This window comes from Apostichopus japonicus, chromosome 4 (assembly GCF_037975245.1).
Source record: "Apostichopus japonicus isolate 1M-3 chromosome 4, ASM3797524v1, whole genome shotgun sequence".
Taxonomy (NCBI): Eukaryota; Metazoa; Echinodermata; class Holothuroidea; order Aspidochirotida; family Stichopodidae; genus Apostichopus; species Apostichopus japonicus.
This window is the reverse complement of record NC_092564.1, coordinates 9,609,799-9,622,007: the sequence shown is the minus strand read 5'-3', so window position 1 is coordinate 9,622,007 and position 12,209 is coordinate 9,609,799. Positions and strand designations below refer to the sequence as shown.

At 35.7% G+C, this 12,209-nt stretch overlaps 1 protein-coding gene across 1 annotated transcript; it reads right to left on the bottom strand.

The window, feature by feature from the left end:
• Window positions 1-5,487: 5,487 nt before the first annotated feature.
• On the bottom strand, window positions 5,488-10,125 carry LOC139966381 (MIF4G domain-containing protein B-like). The gene is made up of 4 exons (XM_071969319.1): window positions 9,955-10,125; window positions 8,125-8,550; window positions 6,734-6,787; window positions 5,488-6,052 (listed from the first exon to the last, which is right to left on the bottom strand). Exons 1-4 carry the CDS (start codon window positions 9,988-9,990, stop codon window positions 5,816-5,818), a joined length of 753 nt encoding a protein of 250 aa, XP_071825420.1. The 5' UTR covers window positions 9,991-10,125; the 3' UTR covers window positions 5,488-5,815.
• Window positions 10,126-12,209: the final 2,084 nt, after the last annotated feature.

Below are 12,209 nucleotides of genomic sequence, written 5' to 3'. Positions count from 1 at the left end.
TGTCACTGATATACTTCATAATCGTTAGTGTTGGCAGTTTTCTGTATATTTCTCTTAAAGGGTGTGAAGACTTGCGCACAAAGAAATGTCTCATGCCGGTAATCTGACCTAGTTTCGAATGAGGTGTACTGAAGTGTTAGACACCACCATCGATCCCAGATAATACACACACAGCTTGCTACCGTAGGTGATTAGACACTAGTGTACAGTCAATATATCAACGGTCAATACGGTCAATACACACAACATACTGTACATAGCAGCGATGGACATCTCAGGTCTAGATAAAAGATAACAAGGTATCACGTTTCATGTCACTGTCTGCATTTTGTAGCGACAAGAAGAAAACTTCACTTGCAAACAACGGAAAGTAAACTTTTTCAGAGCGCGGCACTCGGTTTAGGGGGAGTCTTCAATGCCTTTAAGGTATCACACATCTGTCGCACCCGTTTGGATTGGAGGATACAATTATTGAAAGTTCGAGTTAACTACTGACCACTTTGATGTACAATCAACCATTTTGAATTTTTTTCACAGAGGTTAAAAAATGAGCTGATTTGCAAGTAAACTAGGCTAGATTCATCTCTCATTAAAGTGTGGTGTTTGTAGGCTAAGTATTCATGTTTGTTTACGAAGGTCAACAAACTTAAATATCTGTTTTGAAATGATTGCAATAAATCCTATCAAAATTGCTTTGCTTCAAAGAGTATTTGCAGCTGATTGGCAAGACATTGAAACCAAGCTGTGTTAACAAAATTCTCTGATAATTAGACCAAAAACCCGAAAATGGCTTACTTAGGACAGAGAAATGGAAGGCGTTGGTTGCTGATAAAACTACTATGCTTCTTATTGGCATTTGCGTTTCATTATAAATCACAAACATTACCTTTTAAATAGCTGAAAAGTTTGATTTAAGGTGACAAAATTGTAATCCACACTGTCGCTGTTTGATATATATATATATATATATATATATATACGCCATTGTTTTATATAATTTAGTATAAACCAGGTCTTTCTACTTAATATTCCTTGTCAGTCATCAAACATTTTTAACTTATAAGAATTCTTGTTAATTTTTTTCTTGTGCAATATCACCCTAGAAACAAAACCTTGAGGTTGTTCTTTATGGAACTTAAGTGCTTAGTTTGTGGTTGAAAATTTAGTATACTCTTTCATGTCACAGCATTTTCTATATCTCATGTATTGTTACTATATTCTGACATATTGTACATATTATTCTAACATGTAATTAAATTATGAAATTTTGAATGACACTAATAGTACAGTAACACCCTCCATTTCTCAATATGGTTCTGTCACCAGTGATAAATTGTAAAATTAAAAATTCGTAATAAAAAGGGAGATTGTCACATGATTTAATCTAAGATTTGATTTTGATCATATTCATTCAAGTCTACTTCAGTAATTAATTAGTTAACGATTCTTGTTGTATAAACAGACACTGTATCTACAATATCGAAAAAAATATTTGAAATTATAGATAAAATTGTCCATTGTCATGAATCTTTTTCACAATTTCAGAAGTATTCATAGACTTGTTTGCAAGCTGATGGGTTGCCTCCTTCAGCACATCAATCACCTTCTTGACATCCTTTAGAAAATGAAACATCACATTGCAAATCGAAGCAAAGAGGTTTGAGGAGTAAACGGTCACAATTCTAAACAAGCATCAGTTAAAGTTGACACCAAAAAAGATTTGAGAATTGACCACAAAGTGTTAAAACAAAGAAACCTTTAGAAGGCCTGAGACTCAACAAATTAACTTTGTTGAATAATGAATTACTATGAGAAATAACAATTCTAAAAGCAATGATTTAAAATTCAAGCCAGGAGATCAAATCTAAATGCTTCAAATCACTATTTGTCTAAACTGCAATGATGCCATACTATAATGATAGCTTTTAATATTTCAATAGTGACCCCTCATTGATTTTGCTTGTAACCTTAAAGCGCCACTGGAATGAGAGATAGAGACAAGAGAGCAATCAATGGAGTTGCATATCTCATCTCCAGTTGGAAACACTGATTTGATATGGATCTATAATTTTTATAGGGTAGGCCTAATGGAGTCGGTGTGGCCGCCTGCGCCTGGTTACCAGTAACTGGAAAAGCACCCATCCACTGGAGTATGGTTATTCAAAAGAAATCCTGTCCTCAAAAGAGAAAGCTTGAGAGTGCCATGAGGCATTTACTGGAGCCAGATATAATTTAAAAAATTCACCCACCTGAGCCATGGTTATTGCAAACCCTCCTCCCTCCCCCCCCCCCCCCCCCCTCATCTCCCCTCCACTTTCTGGATGTTTCTCTGTAGACGCATGTGAGTCCCACACAGCTAAGGAAAGCCTTCCTCCGTTTGGGAGATATCCTAGATTAATTAAAGTCATGTCTGAGAGCAGTCATTTTGAAAATCTGTGATATCATAATGCCACTAGTATCTGAAATGTTTTACTAGCTCTTTCAGTTTTTCAATTTTTCAGGGGTTGACGTTCAAACCAATGTCATCATTCAATTATGTAAATAGCTTCAATAGTTTTGATTCAGTATTTGCAAAAGCCATCTCCATTACAGAAAAAGAAACATTGCAATAAAGAAAGGAAACAAATTTTAAGCATATGTGGCTTGATGAGGCATCATTAGACTTGATGAGGTCATCATTAGACTTGATGGGGTCATCATTAGACTTGATGAGGTCATCATTAGACTTGATGAGGTCATCATTAGACTTGATGAGGTCATCATTAGACTTGATGAGGTCATCATTAGACTTCATGGGGTCATCATTAGACTTGATGAGGTCATCATTAGACTTGATCAAGTCTTCAACTTTGTGTGTCATGGATGTGATATCTCCCAATTGAAAAAAAAATTCTTGGTTGTTTTGACAAGTTTTTTTTTATGACAAGTAAGTATCTATCACATATTCCTAAATCAATAATGAAGGATGGGCTTGTTTCTCCTTTTACTGAAAGAAATATGTTGTAGAAGGTCATCTTTAGCGGTAATCACATGATTTAAATTTTGTGTGAAAATTCAACAAAATAGATGGTGACATATACATAAGAAATGACTCATCTTGAACAGAATTTATTGATGGTCTCTCAATACCAAAATAAACAGCACAATGGAGAGGCAATGTGAAATCTTAAATCTAAATATAGCAAGAACTAACATGGAGCAATAAAAAAATAACATAAACTGGTAATGAATGATCAAGGTCTTTTAAATATAAGTTTAAGGCAAGGTGGAAGATATGGTGGGAGTACGTACACAATTTGAACTTTTATACCACATAATATTAAGAAAATGTATTTTGCAGGCGGAAAAACAAAAAATGGACGGATGTTTGTTAAAATCTCTGGGATGAGATGTGTAATGTGTAGAAATCAACAAATACAAAATTTGAAAGGAAAAAGAGAGAAAACAAAGGAAGCCATTAATTGCACCAAACACTTGACTAGCCTCTTTGTCATGTCTATAGGTCGTTGTACTGTAACCATCCATAGTGTTACTTTAAATTTAACACATGAATTATTGGGAGTTAGACCTAACTGTTGAAAATGAACATAGAAGTAATTGCAAAACAGCAGTTGAAAATAACATAATAATAATAATAATAATAATAAAAAATAAACCTACAGAAACTCTTATTGATTTGCAGCAAATTTTTAAAGTCACAAATTATTATTTGCTTTGCTGGCATAAATGCCTTGATGGAATTTTCATGAATATGATAACTGCAGATTTGGAAAATACAATCAGTTTTGAGAAAATTGGAGCATGTCGGTGTATTTTCAAAGTTCCTTCAGTTAGAAATGGAGTGAGTATTGCTTTTCATAAGGCACTTTTGAAATTGTATGTTTCTCGTTGTTATTGCTGTAAAAAAGAAGTTCTTCTAAGCTTCTTAATGATGAAAGCCATGACATGGTCATAACTCACTAGGTAATGTTAAATACACCAGAGAAATATTAATAAGCATATAATAATCTTTCATAACTTATGATGTATATAAGTGTTAAGTTTCCCTTTTGTATAAGGGTTAGCATCAGAACTACCATAGTTCATGTTAATAGGAAGGTAAAAGTGTGGACAAAATTAATTTGCAACTGGTACATGTACATAATATCCTAGTCGTCTGGGTCACGTAAGGCCTTTGTAAATATAAATATGACTTGTATCATCAGAAGCCTTCTCTATTCTACTTGTGCTATATTAACCTTGAAAGAACACACCGTGTATTAAAGAGTTGATACTCCTTGAGGCAATGTTAACCTTGAAAGAACACACCGTGTATTAAAGAGTTGATACTCCTTGAGGCAATGTTAACCTTGAAAGAACACACCGTGTATTAAAGAGTTGATACTCCTTGAGGCAATGTTAATCTTGAAAGAACACACCGTGTATTAAAGAATTGATACTCCTTGAGGCAATGTTAACCTTGAAAGAACACACCATATATTAAGAGTTGATACTCCTTGAGGCAATGTTAACCTTGAAAGTAAACACCGTATATTAAGAGTTGATACTCTTTGAGGCAATATTAACCTTGAAAGAACACACCGTATATTAAGAGTTGATACTCTTTGAGGCAATATTTACCTGGAAAGAACACACCGTATATTAAGAGTTGATACTCTTTGAGGCATATTCCGGGGAGTGATTGTTCGGCTAAAGTTGCTGACAATTTTCTGCATCTTTAGGTCACAATCACAGCCTCAAAGTAGTTTGTTTGACGAAAAATATATATTTTATTCCCTCTTCTAATTTGGTCATATTTTGTGATTTCATCTGGCAACAGTAAGGTGAATGGTGCCATGGCAATTGAACTGAAAATGTCCTCCCCCCATCCCCCCCCCCCCCCCCGTCTCTAATAGTTTAAGAATTTGTTTACTGACAAGGAAAGTAATATTTCTACCACAAAATTTGCATTGTGATTAAATTCTAAAGCATATACCAGAAAGAGAAATTAATAGGAAAATCAACCTTCTGATGAACACCTGCCATGAACATCACTTTACTTTCAACTAACATCATAGAACATTCTTCTCTTTAAGATGACTGTTACATCATTGCCACTGGAATATCCCTTCAACTGTTTTCATGAAACTTGCAGTCTTTTGGAAGCCAAATGCTGGTCACCCCAGAAGTATATGAGTCTAACAAAATGTATCAGTTTTACATTTAGAGCAACCTTTTTGAATGAATGGGCCAGATATAAGGAGTGAAAAATTGACTGGGCTGCACCTAACCAACGACCTGCTGTTGATTTCAAACCTTTGATTCCAAGGACTTCCAAGCAATAGGTGTGTGTACTTAATCTGTATTCACAAAAACATAATGTCAATACAGTCCTGTTGATAATTAATGGGGATAGTAGGCCTATCTGACAGCATCATTAGTGCCGATAAATTCTAAGCAGCTATCTCGTTTTTTGTGATGATGTAAAATAGATTGATTTTTTTCTTTTTCATGAGACATCTCACGCGCCGCAAAAAAAATCACTGGCGGGCCGCATGTGGCCCGCGGGCCGTAGGTTGCCCTCCCCTGATTTAGAGTATGAACGTGCTTGTGCTCTTTGGTTGAGAATGTTCTAAAATACAGGTCTCCTTTACGATACTTTCCTTCCTTTTATCAAAGAAAAATTCAAGTTTTCTTATGCATAGGGAATCTAATTTTGTGGCTTGAGTAATAAAATAAATAATTACTTTGGTAACGTTGGGTACTGTCACTTTCATAAACTAACAGAAACATGAAGTCACTTTTCATTCTTGGAGAAGAAAACTCAGACCGAAACTTAATCATCATGGATGTCTTTCAGTGGAACCTGTATTTCAAAGAGACGATTTTTGTAGTATTCCTTCACGCTGCTTTTTAGCTTCCATTCTCCCAAATAAAGCTCAAATGCCTCCAACAGGAATGTTTGACCGACAAGGGGGGTGTCGCTAGCAAGTATCTTGTGCCTGATTTTGGTCATCAGCTGATCTAATCCGTCAGAATAGTATTCAGTCAACAGAGGGCCACAGTTGACCAACTACAAACAAAAGAAAAGAAGTTTTTTTTTAGCAATACAGCGAGAAAATAACACAGAGCCTGATGATGAAGAAGTTAGCTAAATGGTTGTTAAATACATGTAAGAAATAAGAAACAAATGTAATGAAGTTGTAAATGATATGCAGAATTTTGTCAATGTGTTACCATGTGTTGTGTTTGCAGAAACTTTTGCTTTTATTGCACACAGTTAACTTATAAACTAGTTTGGTGTTACACTATGGAGGAGTAATTTGCACAATAAGTCAAAGGGTCAACCTATACAGTGATGTATGTACTCAAATGTTTTTAGGGAACACATACTACTGTAAATCTATCACTGCCTATCATCACATCTTTACTTTATACATCTACACAGTAGCTGTTGGATTTAAGTTTTACAAGATGATCCCTGTAACCATGAGGTCAGATTAATAAATTCATCATTTCAAGTGTCAATCCAAGTTTACCAGTGTGCTCAGCAGAACATTGATTACTTTTTCTAGCTGTACCAAATAATTAACTCATCACTTCAAATTTTTTTATCCAGGCACAGATGTATAGCAGTTTTTGTAAACAGGAGCCATATCATTTTATAGGAGGGAAAGTTCAGGAGCCTTTGCAACTACTACACAAACTTTGAACAGTCAAATTATTCCCAGCTCATTATCATCATATACTTTACCTGTTTCACACCACATTCTATTTCTTCACTGGTAGTATCTTGGCTTGTTAACAGCTGTCAAAAAGAGAAGCCATAAAATAAATATCAAAACACACCACACAGAATAGTTCAGCTTTGCGATATTAAATAGCACAACTGTCTGAAATTTATGTATGATACACAGCTTCCAAGTTTCGACTAAAATATGAGCAAATGAAAAATAGTAGACTACAGTGTCTTACTACTATAAATGAGCAACAAAAGCATAAATTATCCCAGAATAAACAAATAATTTGTTTGATGAAAAAAAGAAGAATGTTGCATGCATTTGCCAATACAAATACCATTAAGGATATTTAGATTGTATAAATCCTACTTTACTTAACCTACCTTAAAGATATATTGCAAAATTGGTACCTCATATTTCTTATAATCTTATTTGCTACTGTTTACATCAATACTTCTACCTTCCTCATCCTTAACCTTAAAGGGTGTGAAGACTTGCGCAAAAAGAAACGTCTAATGCTGGTCATCTGACCTAGTTTCGAATGAGGTGTAACAGAAGTATAAGACACCACCATAGATCCCAGAAAATACACACACAGCTTGCTACCGTCGGTAATTAGACACTAGTGTACAGTCAGTACATACAGCTACGGTCAATACCCACAGCACAGTGTATAAACAATATAGTGATGGACATCTCAGGTCCAGCTAAAGATAACAAGGTATCACGTTTCATTACTGTCTGCATTTTGTAGCGACAAGAACAAAACGCCCCCTGCAAGCAACAGAAAGTTAACTTTTCCAGATGGCTGCACGCGGTTGGCGCAAGTCCTCAATGCCTGTAAGTGGCTGAACGTCCTCATTTTTTTGGAATTGTCCCCAGATTTAATGTACCTCTCTTGTATTCAAAGTGGTCCTTGGAAAAGTCCCCAGACTTTATACAGTTTACTGTCCTGTGAATATTCCTGAATTTGTAAAAACGTCCTGGAATGATTCTAATTTTAACTCTTTAGCCTTCTGTTCATAGAAACAGCTTGAACGTAAGCACTGCTTGTCTACAGATACAGACATAAATAAGCCCCAGATCATTCCATAGTTTCATTGTCTGTTACTCACAGGGAAAACATTGTTTGCACATCATTGATAAATAATGAGACTTCCAGTTACCTTCTAGAACCTTTGGCATTGATTTTTTTTTACCTTGGACAAAATACTTGCTTTTGGATGAGGAGTTCAAAAACTTTGACCAACTTTGACCAAAGACTTTGACCATCATCCTTGAAACATAGAAGTCAAGAAAACACTCCGAGAGGGCCTCAAAAGTTTACCCTTCCCTGCAATGTACAGTAGGTTAACTAGCCCCTTGATGTAAACGCAGATATTTGTGAAACTGTCGTAAAATTTACCATATCGAGGCATGTACAGGTCGGTCCAAGTATCACCAGAATAGGAGCTCCATTGATGGTGAGATTCACTAAAATCTTGCAGAGGTATGAAGCAAAGTTGATCCATCGTCTCCTGTTAGTCATCTTCAAGACCAATGCATTTTGAAAGTCTTCTTGCAATCTATGGAACCAATGAGTTCTGAACATTTTACCATCAATTTCAAGTGAAATAACATCTTGTACCAGAACAGCAGAAACTTCCACGTTTTCAGGAGTTTCCAGTGTCCATGTGTAGTAGATGTGACAGAAGTGCTCGAGGTGATCTCCTGTCCAGTCGTTGTGGTAAGCCTGACTCAGGATTTCTTTAGTTACTTGCGAGGAGTTCAAAGATTTGTTTGCAAACTGATGGGTTGCCTCCTGCAAAATGGTAAGGACCTTATTGATATCCTATAGAAGGTAAAGCAGATCAAAAACAAAACACATGGACATTGGACTTTATATATAATTATATTATGGTGGTTGTTTCTACTTAAGTTACAATTTAAAATGATAACATTTGTCAATGAACAAAGAATTTTGATGGAATTCCTCTCTGGCATCTACTGTACATGTCATCAAAGAAATACATAACAGCACACTGCATCCTTATGCACAGTCCTCTATCGAATGCATGATAATGTCTGAGTAGACATTTGATATTGAATTTGAAAGCAAACAGCATCAGGCCTAAATGCGCCTTGCTGGCTGGAATTTATAGTCTCAGGTTAAGTCTTTAGCATTGGCTATGGCAGTAATTGAGATTTTCTATCAATATTAACAACTATAGCCAAGGCTGTAGCCTTTTTGTGGAGGTGTCTCTTGATAAGAGACAGGGCCTAGGCCTGGATCGACCCCTGTTACAATACTGAGTTACCATTCATACCATAGTTATGCTAGAATGAGATAGATAGAATTTCTCTAAAAATGTGATAAAGTCGTTGATGACCATATCAATTCCTTTTTCCCTTTCCTAAGCAGCAATTAGCTGTAGTGCGAGAACATCTTTAGCTCTCTATGGCTTTATCATAGGGACCCAAATTCAGCTTGCCTTTTCATATGTGACCTTCTTTGTATTCTTAGCTTGAGACGGATAAATTGTTTTAGACTTAAATGAGTTATCTTTCCAATGATATAACTTTCCTCTCATTCAAAGACTGTTTATGACAGGACTTGAGGGGCTAAGTAGACTTCACTATTCAATTTGCACAATGCTTATGGTTACCTCTTGTAGAGCGAGGTTTTCAACAGCATTGTTCAACCAGCCCTTTAATAGTGATCAATGATTTCCTTGAAACGGATTTGGAGAGATATCGCGGGAAGCTATCTTTCAGAAAATTTTGGAATGATTTCTAATTGGTTGAATTTGTTACCATATAAAGCGTTTGCAAATCAGGACTTTCTTCAGAACAGTGTGTACTGTAAGCCTAGCCTATTCGACAACACCACAGGTTTTAGGTAAAGCTGATATAAGTCATATTTAAATGATAACTCTAAGATTTTGTGTGACTAAATGTACACATTTTTGACACGTGAAATTGATATGAAGTTAGAGCCAAGACCATAAGTCGGTCTGGTTCCTAATCTTACTTATGAGGTAAGGCTAAACATAAGACTTAAGAGGCCATAACCCACTGCAGATCTATGTACTAGCCCCTTGCTTCTCAGCCTTGCTGCTGCGCTGAAGTGTGAGGTTGCGTAGGCAACTGAAGCAACTTGTACCAAGTTTTATTAAGATATAAATCATTCCGTGTAGACTACCAAATCAAAGGCGTAGAATAAACAATAACAATTCACCGAGGAAGAAAACCTTACCATTGAAAAGACAAGATGGAAAAAATAAGACTTCATGTGATCGTTTCGGTTAATTAATATGAGATCCGGAGGCAGGCATCCGCTACATTGTTCGGGTAGTGCGTACCATTACCAGTATAACTGTGATAGTCGGCCGGTCGGTCGATCGAACTGAGTATTAGCAGGGAGTTGTTCGCGCATCAGGGGTTGCAACTTTGAACTTCTCCACCTCAGGGTAGATAATAACATGTAAATCAGTTGCGCCCAACCAAAATAAGCTCCACCTAGCGGATAAAAGCGATACGGAAGCTTCGTGTGGACTTTTATATAATGAAAGTCTTAATAGCTGTTTCTTTCTACAAAAAGGATGTATTTATTTAAGAGTCTGTTGAAAACAATTTACTTATGACTCTTATGGACCCGTTTATTTATTTTAAATAATGTTAAATACACTGTGTATTATTTTCAGCAACATTTATGGACAATTTGGGTGTTTCTCGGCGTTAAAACTCCTCCTCGATTTTTTGACCAAATTGAATACATTTTTTCCAAAAAATTGCGATAACTTATGACTAATGGACACGTTTACTTATTGTAGACTATGTTCAATACACTATGTAGTAATTTCAGCTACATTGATGGACAATTAGGGTGTTTCTCGGGGTTAAAACTCAGCTCCACCTCAGGGTAGCTCAGTAACGCGATTGATTTGGGAAATTTTAAAAATCGATTTTTCACCAAATTGAATACATTTTTACGAAGAATTGCGATAACTTATGACTATAATGGACCCGTTTATTTGTTGTAGACTATGTTCAATACACTATGTAGTATTTTCAGCTACAATGATGGACAATTAGGGTGTTTCTCGGGGTTAAAACTCAGCTCCACCTCAGGGTAGCTCAGTAACGCGATTGATTTGGGAAATTTTAAAAATCGATTTTTCACCAAATTGAATACATTTTGACGAAAAATTGCGATAACTTATGACTCTAATGGACCCATTTATTTGTTGTAGACTATGTTCAATACACTATGTAGTAATTTCAGCTACATTGATGGACAATTAGGGTGTTTCTCGGGGTTAAAACTCAGCTCCACCTCAGGGTAGCTCAGTAACGCGATTGATTTGGGAAATTTTAAAAATCGATTTTTCACCAAATTGAATACATTTTTACGAAGAATTGCGATAACTTATGACTATAATGGACCCGTTTATTTGTTGTAGACTATGTTCAATACACTATGTAGTATTTTCAGCTACATTGATGGACAATTAGGGTGTTTCTCGGGGTTAAAACTCAGCTCCACCTCAGGGTAGCTCAGTAACGCGAATGATTTTGGAAAATTCCAAAATTCGATTTTTCACCAAATTGAATACATTTTGACGAAAAATTGCGATAACATATTACTATAATGGACACGTTTACTTATTGTAGACTATGTTCAATACACTATGTAGTAATTTCAGCTACATTGATGGACAATTAGGGTGTTTCTCGGGGTTAAAACTCAGCTCCACCTCAGGGTAGCTCAGTAACGCGATTGATTTGGGAAATTTTAAAAATCGATTTTTCACCAAATTGAATACATTTTGACGAAAAATTGCGATAACTTATGACTCTAATGGACCCATTTATTTGTTGTAGACTATGTTTAATACACTATGTAGTAATTTCAGCTACATTGATGGACAATTAGGGTGTTTCTCGGGGTTAAAACTCAGCTCCACCTCAGGGTAGCTCAGTAACGCGAATGATTTTGGAAAATTCCAAAATTCGATTTTTCACCAAATTGAATACATTTTGACGAAAAATTGCGATAACTTATGACTATAATGGACCCGTTTATTTGTTGTATACTATGTTCAATACACTATGTAGTAATTTCAGCTACAATGATGGACAATTAGGGTGTTTCTCGGGGTTAAAACTCAGCTCCACCTCAGGGTAGCTCAGTAACGCGATTGATTTTGGAAAATTCCAAAATTCGATTTTTGACCAAATTGAATACATTTTGACGAAGAATTGCGATAACTTATATGACTCTAATTGACACGTTTATTAATTGTAGACTATGTTCAATACACTATGTAGTAATTTCAGCTACATTGATGGACAATTAGTGTGTTTCTCGAGGATAAAACTCAGCTCCACCTCAGGGTAGCTCAGTAACGCGATTGATTTGGGAAATTTTAAAAATTCGATTTTTCACCAAATTGAATACATTTTTACGAAAAATTGCGATAACTTATTACTATAATGGACACGTTTACT

Coding starts and splice junctions, on each gene's coding strand:
- LOC139966381 (XM_071969319.1), bottom strand. CDS start 9,990: ATGAAGTCTTATTTTTTCCATCTTGTCTTTTCAATG. Junction 8,551..9,954: donor TCCATCTTGTCTTTTCAATG/GTAAGGTTTTCT, acceptor TACCTTCTATAG/GATATCAATAAGGTCCTTAC. Junction 6,053..6,733: donor TAGAATGTGGTGTGAAACAG/GTAAAGTATATG, acceptor TTTTGTTTGTAG/TTGGTCAACTGTGGCCCTCT.